This window comes from Lontra canadensis, unplaced genomic scaffold (genome assembly GCF_010015895.1).
Source record: "Lontra canadensis isolate GAN:19392208 unplaced genomic scaffold, GSC_riverotter_1.0 scaffold45, whole genome shotgun sequence".
Lineage (NCBI taxonomy): Eukaryota > Metazoa > Chordata > Mammalia > Carnivora > Mustelidae > Lontra > Lontra canadensis.
In genome coordinates, this window is record NW_022631039.1 from 276729 (window position 1) to 293393 (window position 16665).

General features: G+C 48.9%; 2 protein-coding genes across 2 annotated transcripts in view; both read left to right on the plus strand.

Moving 5' to 3' along the window:
* The first annotated feature begins 4373 nt into the window (after positions 1-4373).
* Positions 4374-7120, plus strand: MRPS17 (mitochondrial ribosomal protein S17). The gene is made up of 3 exons (XM_032872345.1): positions 4374-4443; positions 4930-5069; positions 6818-7120. Exons 2-3 carry the CDS (start codon positions 4947-4949, stop codon positions 7085-7087), a joined length of 393 nt encoding a protein of 130 aa, XP_032728236.1. The 5' UTR covers positions 4374-4443; positions 4930-4946; the 3' UTR covers positions 7088-7120.
* Positions 7121-10756: 3636 nt separating this feature from the next.
* NIPSNAP2 (nipsnap homolog 2) overlaps positions 10757-16665 on the plus strand; it is a 30222-nt gene continuing 24313 nt past the window's right edge. Inside the window, exon 1 of the mRNA XM_032872348.1 lies at positions 10757-10897. Within this exon, the coding sequence (XP_032728239.1) occupies positions 10806-10897 (92 nt within the window). The 5' untranslated portion in view covers positions 10757-10805. The remainder of the gene's footprint in view (positions 10898-16665) is intronic.

Here is a 16665-nt window from a genome sequence, read left to right on the forward strand (position 1 = left end):
GTGTCCGTCAACTGATGAATGGATAAGGAAGATGTGAGATTATATATTACTCAGCCATAAAGAAGAAGGAAATCTCGCCATTCACAATGACACAGATGGAGCTAGAGAGTATAAACAAAATAAGTTACTCAGAGAAAGACAAATACCCTATGATTTCTCTCCTCTGTGGAATTTAAGAAACAAAACAAATAAGCAAAGAAAAAAGAGAGAGAAGCTAACCAAGAATCAGACTCTGAACTATAGGGAACAAACTGATGGTTATCAGAGGGGAGGTGGGGAGAGGCGCTAAATAGGCGATGGGATTAAGGACTGCACTTGAGATGAGCACCAGGTGTAGTATGGAAGGTGTGGAACCACTATATCGTACACGTGAAATGACTATTACACTATATGTGAACTAACTGAAATTTAGCTAAGAACTTTGAAAAATAAAATGTGTACAACTTAGTCTAATGATGATGCAGAGATATGAAAGAATTAACATCCACTTCAGAGATATGATAGAAAATAGAGTGTGGCTGGTTTACAATATAAAATGAGTGGATCACATAACCATAAAATAAAATCTGTAAAAATGTGTGATAAGCAAACCTACATACAGAAGTGATTTTCAAATACTAAAAAGGTTTTATAACTGTGCTGGAAAATTTTGACATAAATAATGCTGGATTGTCTAAAAAGGAAATGCCAGATAGAACAGAGATCTAAAGGGAGTGGGGAGAGAAACAATGACATGCTCTAAGGCTATAAAAAAATACACTTTTGCCAAGGATTAACAAAATAATAGATTATAAATTAATTAATCATCTGAAAAATTCCTATGTATTTCAAGGTCTTAAAAGGGTACAAATATATACATTTTTAACCTATGCAAAATCTAAATTCTTCAAGAACTTCCAGAAAGAAATAATTACAAAGTAAAGGAGAGAAACTATAAAGGAAGGAAGGAGAAAATGGAAGAAGGGAGGAAGAGAAAGAAGAAAGGTAGGATAAAAAGAATTTCTTTGTAATGAAGAAAGACTAGAATCTCAGGATAAAAGGATTCACTAAACTTGGCTTATGCAAGAAGCTAAGAGTATAACTGGAGCATAGTGGCTAACAGGGTGATGAATGTAAATTGAGATGGAGAAGTAAACAAAAGATATTTATGGCAGCTACTTTGCAATACTTAACCCAACTTCCACTCCCAATCCCCTTTCTCATTTGCCTGCTTCCAATACAGAGGTAAAGATGCTGTACACACATCTTCCCAGCCTTTCTTAAAACTGAGGCTTTAATAGATGGTCATATGGCACAGTTCTGGTGAAGCAGACATAAGCAGAAGTTTTTGCTTCCCTGATAAAAAGACAGATGGGCTGATGCTGCCCTTGCTCCTCCTCTATGCCATGATACTCAGTGTGCTTCCTGGTACTACCACAGCCATCTTGCACCCATGAGGTAACAAGCCAAAGCACTGAGGATAGCAGATAAAAGATAGAAAGCACATGACTCCTTGATGACATTGTTGAGATCCTCCCTAGACCTGGACTGCAAACCTCTCAACACCTTGTTTCATGATGGGACACCACCCCTAAGAACTTCTATTTGTTTACCTGACTGATAGGCAGACATTCACCAAAAGCACTCCCAAATGGTACAATCCCGTAGACCCTTTAAGGATCTTGAAATGTATTCAAGTGCAATGGGAAGCAGTCAGGGTTTTGTTTTGTTTTTACAATTTTTATTTATTCATTTGAGAGAGAGAGAGAGAGAGAGAGAACACAAGCAGGGGAGGGGCAGAGGGAGAATAGACTCCCCACTGAGCAGGGAGCCCGACCCGGGACTGGATCCCAGAACCCTGAGATCATGACCTGAGCTGAAGGCAGATACTTAACCATCTGAGCCACCCAGGCACCCATATATAGGGTTTTTAAACAAGGAAATGTCATGATCCAATGTGCATATTCTGACTGCTATGTAGAGAAAGACAAGAATGGAAGCAAAGAATTAAAGGATGGCAGTTGCATTTGTCTAAGTCAGAAATGATGGTGGCTTGGGTTAGTGGAGATGGAGAGAAATAGACAATAAATATTTGGGAAGTAGAAATGACAATACTCATAAAAGAAGAGAAGAGAGTGTAATCCAAGATGTGCCTGCCTAATTGAGTGCATGATGATGCCTTTGAGAAAAGGAGGTGGAATAAGATTGAGGGACAAGGAGCTCAGTTGTGGACATGTTAAGGTTTTGCCACACTTGCACACACTCTTACCTCCTCTCTGTCCCCTTGCCTCACATGACCAATTTCCCAATCACTTCTCCAACCCACCTTCGTTCTTCCATTCCCACTGCTTCAATTTAGGTTTTCACCATCCCCTGACAAAGCATCTAGCCTCCAATCTCCCCAACATCTCTCCTCTCTTCCACACTCCTACCACGATGATGTTGAAGGCTAGCAAAACTATTCATATCTCTCAAAGGCTTCTCATCATTTAGAACAAAAAGTGAGGTCAGGCACTTAACAAGGTAGAGGCCTATCTCTGACCAATTTCTATCCCTGCCATTCTTTTCCTGTATCAGCCTCCTGCTCATCATACTGTCTCTCACACCCCAGCACCCCTGCACATGCTCTCCTTTCTGCCTCAAATGCCCTTCCCAAATCCCATGTCCCTCTCCTCTCAAGCTATACAGCCTCTGGTCAAGGGCTGTGTATTGATCAAGCCTTCTCTCTCCACAAAAGTATGCATTCCTTTCTCAAGGTTCCCATAACGTACAATTGTTTTACACTTCTTTCTTTTTTTTTTAATTTTTACTTATTTTTTTAAATTTCTTTTGGGTGTTCCAGAATTCATTGTTTATGCACCACACCCAGTGCTCCATGCAATATGTGCCCTTCATAATACCCACCGCCAGGCTCACCCACCCCTCCAAAACCCCCAGTTTGCTTCTCAGAGTTCACAGTCTCTCATGGTTTGTCTCCCCCTCCAGTTTCCCCCAACTCACTTTTCATCTCCATCTCCCAGTGACCTCCTTGTTATTCCTTATGCTCCACAAATAAGCAAAACCATATGATAATTGACTTATTTCACTCAGCATAATCTCCTCCAGTCCCATCCCTTCTGATGGAGGCATAATACTCCATGGTGTATATGGACGACATCTTCCTTATCCATTCGTCCATTGAAGGGAATCTTGGTTCTTTCCACAGTTTGGTGACTGTGGCCATTGCTGCCATGAACATTGCAGTACAGATGGCCCTTCTTTTCACTCCATCTGTATCTTTGGGGTAAATACCCAGCAGTGCAATTGCAGGGTCATAGGGTGGCTCTGTTTTTAATTTCTTAAGGAATCTCCACACTGTTTAGCCATCAGGGAGATTCAAATCAAAACCTCACTGAGATACCACCTTACACCAGTGAGAATGGCCAAAATCAACAAGACAGGAAACAACGTGTGTTGGAGAGGATGTGGAGAAAGGGGAACCCTCTTGTGCTGTCGGAATACACTTCTTTCTTTACTCACCTGTCCCTACTAGACTGTGGGCTTTTTGAGAGCAGGAGTCTTCTTTATTTCATCTTTTTGCCTAGCACAGAATCTAAGAGGTGTTCTATACCAGTTTGCTAAGAAAGAAGTGAGTGTTGGACAGATTAACGTATGGGAGAATTCTTATTTTCTGTCTTCCCTCTCCAGTCACTAAGATGTTTCAATGGTTAAAGACAGGATTCCATACCCATATTTTGGCCCTCAAATTGTCTGTGCCAGTAGCTCTTGTTTTCCGTTTCTCTTAATTTCCTAATACATTCCCAGTTCTCCATCCCTCTGAGAAGGCGCCATCAAGCAGCTCATGGCCCATGGAGTTCCTTCGTCACTGTCGCAGGTATGTATGTGCCAACGCTGGACTTCTCTCCGTCTCATAGATTTTGAGAAATAACGTGTAAAATCAAACTGGGCACAAAAACCTACAGTGTTTCTTTAAAGCAGATGTGGGGCTAGAATGCTTAGGTCTCATCATTTAGCAGTGTCCAATGTCCGGTGTTTAATGAATGAACGAGGTTCCTCTGATCTGAAAGGCCTTGTCCAAGCCTGGGAGCTCGGCGGAAAAAGAGGAAACCGGATGGAATAGTTAAAGGAAAGGCCGGAATCCTCCACGCTCCAGCAGCACCGCGCGGGAACAAGGCGCAGGTACAAGTCCCCAGTTGACCCACGGTCCGCGGTTCCCTTTAAGGGAAGTGGGCGGAGCCACGCCTTTATCCCGCCCATGGCCGATGGGACACGCGGCCAATGAGAAGAGCCGTCGTGCAGGGACATGACGTCATCACGCTGCGGTTCGTGGTTCGCGCTCCCGCTGGCCTCCAGCACCACGCGCGGGGAAAGCGGAGCGGTTGGGAGAGCGCGGTGTGCGTTCTGCGGCTGCAGTGGGTGAATCCGGAGGAGGAGGACGCCGTCCGGTGAGAGCCTGGAGGCGAGGCGAGTGCCTGACCCCTGAGTAGTGCGGGGCGGGAGGGTCAGTCACCCCAGCGTACCCCAGGCCCGGCGGACGGACCCAGCGTTGGCCAAGAAAGTCTCCAGCGGAGGTGCCCTCCCGGGGGCGGGGACGTCCCGGCCGTCTGGGCCTTGCGCCCGAGCAGCAGGGCCGGCGCCTTCGGGGACAGGCACGCCCAGCGGAAAGAACGAAATCGGGGACGCTGCGACCGCGCACCTCAAAGCACTGCTGTGGCGGGAGCCTGTTCTCGCTCCCGTTGCGCACGGAGAGACTGGGGCCTGGGCTAAAACGCCGGCTCCGTCAACGGTGTGAAGGTGGAAGGTTGGGGGAAGGAGACGGAACGCAAGCGTCTGAAGTGGCGATTCCGGAAGGCCGACAAGAGATGTTTCTGAACTTCGGCAGTTCCAGCAACAAAATTCAGTGTGTGAGCCCAACAGCCCGCACATTAAACTTCGGAATTTCTTTTGCAGGTGACCAAAGCCACGTGATGTCAATAGTTCGTTCGTCCGTCCACGCCAAGTGGATCGTGGGGAAGGTGATTGGAACAGCAATGCAAAAAACAGCCAAAGTGAGAGTGACCAGGCTCGTTTTGGATCCCTATTTATTAAAGGTGAGGGATGTCCTTTTTCAGAAGACACTGGTAAATCACAGCATGTTGTGGGTTCTGAGCAGAGAAACGGTTCCGCCAGGACAGATGCCCTGGGCATCCGCTGTGAGCCAGACACTGTGCTGATCTGTGGGTATAACGAAGTGAATTGATTGTGGTCCATTCTCAAATTCCGGGGACACATAGAGTTAATTTTAACTGGGTCTGATAACTCCTATAGTCATTCGTCTGCAAAGTACTGGGAGCAGAGAGCAGGACACCTGTTATCTTCCCACATGGGTGAAGGAGGGCATCCTCAGTTAAGAGACATTGGGGCTGAATCGCAGAAAGGCTTTTATCCAAAGGACCAGGTTTGGGGGAGTCATTCTGGCCATGGTGAGTAGTTTATGGAAGTTCTTTTAGCCATTAAAGGGCATGACATTGGGCAGGAACAACAAGTAGTTTGGCAGGATCAAGCCCAGAGCTTGACCCCCATAGGCACTGACTGTGGATGAGTGAATGGCAGGACACTGGGAGCTGGACTGAGAGAGGTCTTGGATGTTGTGTTGTTGGATTTCATCCTATAGGCAAAGGAAGGCAGACTTGGAGACATAGGGTGAGGACTGGATGTAAGGAAGTGGATAAGAAGGCTTTTGCAAAAGGCTAGAACTGGATATAAGGACCTAAACAGTCCTTGGAGTAATACAAATGGAGTGGGAAAAGTAGATTTCAGAAAAAATAGAGTCTTTGATTTGTTGGAAGTGCAAGGAAGCGGGAGAAAGTGCCAGGGATGACTCTGCATTCAAGGTTGGGAATACAGGGAGGTAGAAATGCTCTTTGCTATCTGGGATGAAAAACACAGGAGCAGAGGTGACAGGGTGTTTTAGTTTTTAAAGATTTTATTTGAGAGAGTGCGCCCAGGAAGGTGGAGGGGTATAGGGAGAAGCAGGGAGCCTGATGCAGGACTCATTCCCAGGACTCTGGGATCATGACCTGAGCCAAAAACAGACATTTAACCGACTGAGCCACCCAGGTGCCTCAGAGGTGACAGAGTTGAGGGAAGGGGACACCAAGTGGGTTAGGGAGCAAATAAAGTGGTCTTTTATTAACAATAATAACATAGGAGCAAGCAGGAGACTGACAGCATGGTTATTGTCGTGAGAGTCAGAATACCTTAGCTTGAATATTGACTCTTGTTTACTAGCTGTGCCCGTTCCCTTACTCCAGACCTGTTTTCTCACATATAGAATGAGAATACCTTCTGTAGCAAGGTTGTTGATGGCCATCTGTGGCTCGATCTGCAGTTTGAGCCACACATGGAGCTAAGTGTTTTTTGTGTATTAATAGCATTTGATTCTCTGGATAACTTTAGAGATGCAGATATTGGAGCCTCATTTTTTGCTGGGGGAGAAAAAAAAAAACTAAGCTTGGAATGATAAGTGACTTCCCCAGATCACATAGCTAGTAGTGAAAGTAGCATGTTTATAGGCTGAAGAGAAGGCTCCACTAGGAAGGAAGAGTTTAAATAAGGGTAAAGAATGATGATGATTGATAGACCAAGGATACTGAAGGTAATAGGCTGGAGAGCTCAAGGACATGATCCACTCTAGAATTTAGCTGTTTTTCCAGAAATTAAGCAGGTAATTTTTGTTTTAGTGTACTATTTTTTCCCCCAAGTCCCAGCTTGTTTCCATGCATCATTTTTCATATTCTGTACTGTATTGTCAGATCACAGATGGGAACTACTGTTTTGTTCCCCCTTCTTTCAACAGTATTTTAATAAACGAAAAACCTACTTTGCCCACGATGCTCTTCAGCAGTGCACAGTTGGGGATATCGTGCTTCTCAAAGCTCTACCTGTTCCACGAACAAAGCACGTGAAACATGAACTGGCCGAGATCATTTTCAAAGTCGGACAAGTCATAGATCCAGTGACTGGAAAACCCTGTGCAGGAACTACCTACCTGGAAAGCCCAGTCAGCTTAGAAACCACCTGCCTACCCCAAAATCTGGAAGAACTCAGTAGCTCTTCAGCACAGTGAAGGAGGATTGGAAGAAGGAGCCAAAGGGAAAGATTGATAAGTTTGCTTTATGGAAAAAGAAATTTTTCTAAGTTTCCGTACAAACTGTCTAATTTCTCTCCCAGTATTTATGGAATAGTAAAGGCCGTTAAAATTTTTCGTAAAAGTTTAAGGTCATGTTTTAAATTTCCTTTTCAGTGGACATACTTTCCTCTTAAAGTGTGCCTAGCAGTCCCCTGCATTGTTTTATAAGCTCACTGTGTTAGGTGTCCTTTTTTTTTTCATTCAAAGGAATCTTGAATTTATCTTAGAATCTTTATTTGGGGAGGAAATATCTTTTGATAAAAAGAGATAAGACTACATTAAGTGAATATTTTTGGTGGCATATATTTGAATTTAAATTTTTTCTCTGATTTAACTAGTTACAAATGGAAATAATTAACAGTCTGATTGGGGTCAAACTTTAACAGATTAAAGTTTGTATTATGAATGTTGAAACATAGAAAATAAAACTTGAAAATTCTGTCACTTTTTTTTTAAATCCTGTATTCTAGTGTAGATTAAATAGGACTGAGTTCCTACAATCTGATACATTGATGAAGTTTAGAGCTTCTCACACTGTGCATTTGAGTTGGAGAGTTTGTTTTGTTCCTTTTTATTAATAAACTATGAACCTAGATTTTGACCTGAAGAAACATTAAGTTATATATTTCAGTCTTCTGGCTCTTAGAAAGAGACTTGGAACATATTTCAGTCTCAACTAATATGTGTATTTTACAAGCACAGGGTTTTCAGCAGTAACCACGAAGCACTGTCCACACACTCAGGCTCATAATCTAGTAAGTGAGGTATGCACAGGGTTCTTTGTGGCAAAGAAAAGCACACCGGTGCAGAAGAAATTAGGGTAACTTCCCCGGAAGAGACTAGATAGTGCTGGAGAACTAAATCTTAAAGGAATAGGCTCGAGGCTAGTAGATGAGGGTTGTGGAAAGGGTATTCCACGCAGAGGGAAGAGTGTAAAATCCTGAAAGTGTGAGAGAAAGGAGCATAACCAAGGGGTTCTATAAGCTGATGAGGACTGTTGGGACATTTTGAACATGAGTGCAGCTCCGGTAAGGAAACAGGCAGAGGGCAATCCTGTCAGAACCCCTCTCACTCCTGGGAGCTTTTTCTGTATACTTGCTTAATAAACTTCTATTGCTTAAAAAAAAGAGTGAATGAAAGAGAAAGAAATAGGCAGAAATTACACTTAGGTGGTTGTGGGTTATTTGACATTTTTTTTAAGAGAATGATATAATTAGATTCACATTCCTATAAAAGTTACAGCATCAGTGTAGAAAATGGAACTGGAAGAGGAAAGATTAGAAGGAAGGAGACAGACTTATTCAAAGACTGGTCCTAAGACCTAAACTGAGCTGAATAAGGAAAGAAGAAAAGAGGTTGGATAGATGATGTTCCAACAAGCAAAACAGTGCCTAGGTCTCCCACAGGTGAAGCTGTATGGAACCGGTTATCCTGGAAGAAACAGGACACCTGTACAAGCCATCTCAAAAGCCTCAAACACTTAAAATGTTTACATATACTTTATTTTTTTGTTATTTTTCTTAATAATCTTGGTATAAAAAGTATGCTCCAGGAATATGTCCAATATTCTTCTATGGCATCGAGTAACCTAAGCTATACACCTGTGAAATTAAAGTACTTCGCCCAGTGAGAAGCATAGGGTTAATGGAACTCCGGAGCAAGAAGACGATGGAGGGGGAAAGTGCAGAATAAGTGGCCTTACGCTAAATACCACAAAAGCAAGGTCAAACCCAAGAAATACTTACCAAGTTTACAACACAGGAAACTGCATTAGAAAGCATTTGTCTCTTTTTCTTTTTTTTTTTTTTTTAAGATTTTATTTATTTGACAGAGATTATAAGTAGGCAGAGAGAGAGGGAGAAGCAGGCTTCCCACTTCTCCGGCAGAGAGCTGGATGTGGGACTCCATCCCAGGACCCTGGGATCTTGACCTGAGCCAAAGGCAGAGACTTAACCCACTGAACCACCCAGGCACCCCTGAAAACATTTGTCTCTTGAAAAATAGTTGGGAGAATATGTGAGAAAGTCACAAGGGCACACTGACACCACTGGCTTGAAGAGGGCTCCTGAAGGGAAGGCTGGGGACATGTCCTTTCTGCCCTGGGGAAAGCTCACTTCAGCCTCCCTTTTGGATCTCTCCAGTTTCTTACAGGTTCACTAACGTAAGCCAGTTGAGATCAGGAGCTTGCTCAGCCACACAGCCTCTGGCCTCCTTCCTGTGCTCCTTGGTCTTCTTTCCACTGGCCTCCAAGAGAGAGCTACGTATCTCCCTGGTCTGCAGCAAATCCTTGTTGCCACTTCTCCATACACAGGACCCCTTTTTGTCCTCTCAGGTGGCTCTTTGGCATATGAACATGTTCAAATATCCCCCAGTCAGAAAACTGCACCCCTTGACCTCTGGTGCTTCCTTTGCCTCCAAGAAGCCCAGTTCCTGACCCTGCGGCTCTTTCCCCCCCCCCTCCCCGCCAAGATTTTATTTATTTATTTATTTATTTATTTATTTGACAGAGACACAGTGAGAGGGGGGGGAGAACACAAGCAGGAGGAGTGGGAGAGGGAGAAGCAGGCTTCCCGCCCAGGACCCTGGGATCATCACCGGAGCCACCCAGCTGCCCCATGCCGCCGCCCTCTTCTGCAGAGACCTGCCTGGGTAACAGAGACACCCCCCCCCCCAGCTACCCAGTCTGGAGGGCATTTTCTTCTAGGCGTCCGCAGTGTCTTTCGCGGCCCTTCAGATGCTCCCCTTGCTGGCTAGGGCGTCTCCTCCTCCTCGTTGCTCCCCCTTCTCGCAAGGTCTCGCTCCCTTTCTGCCTACCTCGTCTGGGTGGCAGTTTTCGAGATTACGCTTGTGCCCTTTTATCTGACCCGGGATGCATTTTCCGGGAACAGTTGCCGTCCTGACCTCACGCCTCTAAGTTGCTTCCTTGGCCGGAGATGTCCCCCTTGCACCGGTCAGCTCCTCGCCCCATGGTACTACGCTGTGGTGCCGGCGGCCCGGGCTCCGGCCCCTGCTTCTGGCGCCGCAGAGACTCGCTCTCCCGTCCGGGCCCCTTCCCGCCTTGCGAGCCTCTCCATCTCCACGCTGGGCGCACTCAGCGCGTCCCCCTGGCACACCACGGTCCCTGGACGGGGACAGCTGGAGAGTGGAGCCGCGGCCGGCGCCCCCCCCCCGCGTTGAAATGAACGGGAACACGGTGTCCCGAGACCGCGCGACGACTTGAGTGTTTTTCCAGCCGGGATGTGTCGGTGACCGCGTCGTCTGGGGTCGGCTTCGGCTTGAAGAGGAAATACCTGCGCCGGCACGAAGTGCGGACTGTACCGGGAGAGGCCCGGATCGAGCGCGGTGCTGCTCACTCCTTGTGATTAAAGCCCACGTTCCTCTGCGCACCTGCGGGGGCGCCCGGCTTCCCTCGCGGGGCTCGTCGTGGCCTAGTGCAGGCCTCTTGGGCGCTCCTTCCTCCGGCCGCCGGGCCCCCCGTGCCGGGACCGTGCGCCGTGCGCCCCGCGCCCCCTGGCGGCCGCGCCCGGCCCTGCAGCGGCCGCGCGCCCGGCCCCGCCCCGGCCCCGCCCCAGTTCGGCGGGCCCGGCCGGGGGAGGGGTCGCGGCGGCGGCGTCAGCGGCGGCCGGGGTGGTGGGAGCCCAGGCGCCTGAGCAAGATGGCGGCGCGAGTACTGCACGCCCGCGGAGCGGCCTCGGCCGGCGGTCTCCTGCTGCGGGCCGCGCCCTGCAGCCTCCAGCCCCCGCTCCGGTGAGCAGCGCCGCCCTCTCCGGGAGTGGCCGGGGAGTGGCCGCCGCGGGGCGGAGGGCGCGGGGTCCCCCGGCCCGCCCCGGCCCGGCAGCGCTCGCTCTGGCCGGGCCGCAGGAGCTGCGGGGCCGGTGGGGCCGAGGCCGCGGTGGGCCAGGCCGGCGCGGACGGGAGCCTCGGCAGAGTCGGAGCGCGGTCCGGGGGGGCCGGGCTCAAGGTCACGGCGGGGACGGCGCTCGGGGCCCAGGCCACGTCCGCGCGCCGTGCGGGCCAGGCCTGCGGGACCTTGACCCGGCGCGACCCGAGCGGTGGCCGAGGGCGCGCGCGCGGAGGCCCCAGGCCCTGGCGTCGCCGGCGGCTGCTCGCGAGCGCGGGGCCGCGGGGTCTAACTCCGCCGACCGGCGCCGGCGACGGGGCTGCTGCTCGCCCCTGAGGCGGTGAGCAGGGGTCCGGTAGCTCGTGGTCGGGGCGCGCGGGGTCGCGGGGCGTCCGAGCAGCGCGGACAGGCTGGCTTGCGGGAAAGCGGAGGTGGCGCGGCGACGGGCGTTAGGGGTCGCCTTCGGGAGCGGGCTCTGGGTTCCAGTGGGAACTTCTCCCCGCGCGCTGGGTCCCATACTCGGTTTTCCGAACCATTCCCTCCACGTCTCCGTGTCCTGCTTCTGTGGTCAAGACCCGGGCTCTGGCTGGCGCAGATTTGCTCTCGTTTTCCTCCCTCCGGAGGATCCAGACGTGGTCTGCTGGGGTTGGGTGCTGAGCCTCCAGAGACTCAGCCGCCGCTTGCAGAGGGGTGCGGGGCGCAGGTTGTCAGACTTATGGTCTGGAGAGGTCCCTAAATCCAGCCCCAGACGCGCTCTGCGGTGTCGGGGTCTGCGTTTTACGCGTGAGAGGGAGCCTCAGAGCGCAGGGCACGTCCAGCTAGAAAAGGCGTTTGAGCTCAGGGTTATCAGGCGTTCCTAGGACTGACGCCCAACTTGGGTCTCCAGGTTTGATGTGTATGTTTCCAAGTTGGTCAACAAAGCAGTCTCCCTTTATTCTGTTATTGAGCATCTGCTGTGTTTTGTTTTTTGTTGGTTTTTTTTTCCCGTACACAGGGGATACGAAACTGAAATTCATATTTTCTCCTTTCCAACAAAGACAGCTGAGGCTGAAGGTGTTCCCCCAACATAGTCACCTAAAGTGCCCAAGGTCACAAAGCTCGTAAACTGGAGATTTGGACCTGTGTCTACCCAGTACCCCCACGCCCTCTTGGAGCCAAATGCTCTCGAAACTGAAGCCCAACCTGTTGATTCTTGGATTATTCTCACAGGCCTCTGTATCTTTTGACTTCCTTAACTGTAAGAGTTCTTTGGGACTCCGTCTAGACCCAACTAATACACTAATTCTACAAATATTCAATGTATATATCTTTGAAACCTTGTGGAGCTCAACATAATAGCCGTGGTCACTATCCCCAGGAAGGCATGGCAGAGGTAAAAAAAAAAAAAAAAAACCTACATTGACTTAAAGGTTGAGGTAGGTAGTATGAGAGAAAATCAGGGAACCTACCCCCATGAAATCATGGAAGGCCCTCCAAGAAGGTGCCATTAAGCTGAGACCTGAAGGGTCAGTGTGCAGGAAAGCCCTGACTGGGAAGGAGCAAGGCATACCAGGAAACTCCAGAAAAGTCTAGGAGGATGGAAAATAAAGAGTGAAGGGAAGACAGGCCTGAAGACAGGTGGCAAGGAGCAGGAACCCCATAATTTCAGGCCTTGCAACCCATTTTGGAGAGTTTGGATTTTATACTGAGAGCCCTTTAAAGGTATACCTTCTAGTGTGGCATGATCTGATCTATGTCATACCAATCTGATTTTGGAAAGGAGACAGAATCAAGGGCACATACTGGTGCCATTTACTGAAAGTCACTTGTTCCATAAGCATATGAGTGCCCACCATGTGCCAGGCACTGTTGGGAAATGTCAGTGAATAAAGTAGTGGCCATCTGGGAACTTGCTCTTAATTCGGAGAAGGAAGAACAGGTACAAGGTCAGGAGGGGGGAATCCAGAGCACTTTTGGAGTTGAGATGGTTGTGAGCTATTCAAATGGAAAGGCGTTTGGCCCACTTGACCTGTTTGACTCCTCAAAGGAGATGTCTGGACTGTAGGTTACATTTGGGAGTTATCGGTATATAGAAACACCAAATGTTGGTAGATCCATGGACTTCATTATGCTGTTTTGCATTTAATTGAAATTTTTCTTAATAAAATGTTTTTTAAAACCACAGGAATGGATGAGATTGTTTGAAGAGTGTGGATAGAGAAGGGGCTAAAAAACAGGCCCTGAGGCATGCCAGCATTGGTAGGCCAAATTGTGGAAAGAGCCCAAATGCCCATCAACTGATGATGGGTAAAGATTATATATGTATTTGTATATAGTGGAATATTACTCAGGCATCAAAAAGAATAAAATCCTGCCATTTACAACAACATGGGTAGAACCAGAGGGTATTGTGCTAAGCAAATAAGTCAGAGAAAGACAAATAAATGATTTCACTCCTATGTGGAATTTAAGGCAAAACAGATGAACATAGGGGAAGGGAAGGAAAAATAAAATGACGTAAAAATAGAGAGGCAAACTGTTAGAGAATCAAATATGGAGAACAAATAGGGCTGGGGGGCTGGACTAGATGGGTGATGGATATTAAGGAGGGCACTTGTTGGGATGAGCACTTGGTATTACAGGTAATCAATAAAGTCTGTTCCTGAAACCAGTACTACACTATATGTTAACTAATTTGAATTTAAATTTAAAAAAAAAAAATTCAATTGTTAGATATAAGAAGAAGAGGGAGAATGCGAAGGGGCAGCCAGTGACATCCCTGTTTGTGGCAGTGCTCAAGGGGAGGTATTTCAAGGAGGTGGTGGGCAACTGTGCCAGATGCTGCTAAAAAGGTAAGATGAAGAAAACTGGATTTGTTGACAGGAGTCTGAGTGACCTTGTGAGAGGGATTTCAGAGGGGAAGGAGGAAGCCTTCCCCAGAGATTTATTTGCCAGCACCTCTCAGCTCTGTGCAGTGCCTGGAGTTCCAGTGGCTCAGCGGACATTTCACTAGTGTCTTACGGGTACTTGAGATGCTTTTGTACCCAGAATTCAACTCCCCTTCCTCCAACAGAACCTGCTTGTTCCTCCCAGGTTCTCTCTCCACTAATGGTACATCTTCCGTGTCGTGGCCCCAAGTCCACCCCTTCTGCTCTCTCCCAGCTAGCCAGCTGCCAGATAGGTCAGTTCTGCCTCCGGCATGTCTTGACTCTACCTTCCCTCTCACCATTCCCCTACCTCAACTCTTGGTCACACTTGTCTGGAGTCCTGTGAAGAGTAAGGACTTGAACCTGTTGGTGAAGGGGACAACTAAGGAATTCTGAGTAGAACGTTCTCCTGTTGGAAAGATCTCCACAAACTTGGACTGGATGCTAATCCCCTTTCCCATCCCACCCCACCCTATCCTTGCCTAGAAAAACTATAAAAGACATTTTAGGGACAGTTGGGGACAGGTTTTTTTGTTTGTTTGTTTTTAAAATTTTATTTATTTGACAGGGAGAGAGACAGCGCCCGAGCAAGCGCACAAGCAGGGGAGCAGTAGGCAGAGGGAAAAGTAGGCTCCATGCTGAGCAGGGAGCCCATCGTGGGGCTTACTTCCAGGGCCCGGGGATCATGACCTGAGCTGAAGGCAGACACTTAACCAACTGAGGCACCCGGGCACCCCTGGGGGTAGTTTAATGTATGAAATGAATATTAGATAGAATTACTCTTTTCTTCAGATGTGAAAGTGCTATCATGGTTTTGTCTTTGTCCTTAGGAGGTGCATGCTCAAGTATTTAGGGATAAATTATTGTAATGTCTGTACTCTGCTTTCAAAACAGTTTAGTAAAAACAAAAAAGCAAATATATCTAGAATGATTTAAAATGATAGAATATTCATTTTTCCACCTTCATGCTAGGTATAGAGGTCTTCATTGTAGTATTCCTTCATCTCTGTGCAGTTTTTATTATTTTTTTAAGATTTTATTTATTTGAGAGAGCATGAGCGCACACACGATTTGGGGACGGCAGAGGGAGAAGCGGACTCTGCTGAGCAGGGAGCCTCATGGGGGCTCGATCCCAGGACCCTGGGAAAGGCAGACGCTTAACGACTGAGCCACCCGGGTACACCTCTGTGTAGTTTTTTTTTTTTAATGAAAAGTTAGGGGCTAGTTCTCTGCAAACTGCTTTATTGGGGTGGCGGAGGGTTTGCTGGTCAGGAGGGGTCACCTACGGCTGCTCTCCTCTCCGCCTCCTCAGCTACGTTCGCGGCTCCTGGCTTTGGCAGGTGCGGTTCTGCCTCCTCTCCTGGGCATCGGCCTGACAAGCGTCCTCATCTTTCCAGTCTCCAGTGCAGCAAGGGCTTCCTCGGAGAAGGGGTTCACCAAGCCGCTGGGAGTCCCTTTCCTCCGACCCCGCGCTGTCGCAGGCACTACCTGACGCGCCTGTCAGGGAGCTCACCTCCCGCTGGGCTGTCGTCATGGTTGCCCGCGTGCTGCCACCAGCAGACAGCTCTGTGAGGTCACGGCCGGGCGTGTTCATCTCGACAGCTTCACGGGCGCCGTGCTTGGCCCACGCGGGCACCGGGTGTAGACGCCGGCACACGGAGGAGTGAAGCCGTCTCCCCGCTGCTGCCGCGTCCTGGGGTCTCAGAGTCACGTGTAGTTCCTCGTGTGGTTTGCTCCAGCCGAAGTGCAACGCGGTCTGCACACCTCGTCGGGACCCGCGTCTTCTGCTTTTCGGCTCAGGAGTATCTCTTGAAGGTGTCCTTCCTTCATGCCTGCTGCCGTCTTCGGAACCCAGGACCGGCTATCGGTCCGTCCCGGGAGTACTCGGTTCCTCCCGTGTGGCTGGCGTGCGGGGCACGGCAGCCGGCGGAAAGCCCAGCAGCCACGCGCCCTGCCGTTGCGGTCGCCGTCCGCCCGCCGCGGCCTGGCTGCTTCCCTCAGACCCGCTAGCGCCGCGCTGCCGGCGGGATGAAGGCGGGAGAGGTGCGCTGGAGCCTAGCCCCGCCCCCCTGTCCGCCGCTTCCTTCCCCGGCCTCCCGCACCCTGTTCTCGCTGAACCTCTGCTATTGCCCAAATACGCCCTACAGTGTCACGACACCATGACCCTGGGTCTGTTGTTCCCTATGACTCGAATTGTCACCTGCCTTGTCCACCAGTCTGTGTTGCCTCCCAAGACAGAACCAGAATGTCTCTGTGGGAGTTCCTCTCCTCACAGGCCAGACCAGTGGTTCATTCCCTTGAGCGCACACAGTGCACATGCGTGTGTGTGTAAGTCTGTAGTATCAGAGACCGTGTGTGTGTGTGTGTGTAAGTCTGTAGTATCAGAAACAGTGTGCGTGTGTGTAAGTCTGTCATATCTGGGACCGTGTGTGTGTGTGTAAGTCTGTAATATGTGAGACCGTGTGTGTGTGCGTGTGTGTGTGTAAGTCTGTAGTATCTGCAACCGTGTGTGTGTGTGTTTAAGTCTGTAGTGTCTGCGACCGTGTGTGTGTGTAAGTCTGTAGTATCTGGGACTGTGTGTGTGTGTGTGTGTGTAAGTCTGTAGTATCAGAAACCCTGTGCGTGTGTGTAAGTCTGTCATATCTGGGACCGTGTGTGTGTGTGTAAGTCTGTTGTATCTGCAACCGTGTGTGTGTGTGTAAGTCTGTAGTATCAGAAACCGTGTGCATGTGTGTAAGTCTGTCATATCTGGGACCGTGTGTGTGTGT

Excerpts from the sequence above, each read along its gene's own strand:
- MRPS17 (XM_032872345.1), top strand. The coding sequence starts at position 4,947 with ATGTCAATAGTTCGTTCGTCCGTCCACGCCAAGTGGATCGTGGGGAAG. Across the intron at positions 5,070-6,817 it reads TGGATCCCTATTTATTAAAG|TATTTTAATAAACGAAAAAC; the intron begins GTGAGGGATGTC and ends TTCTTTCAACAG.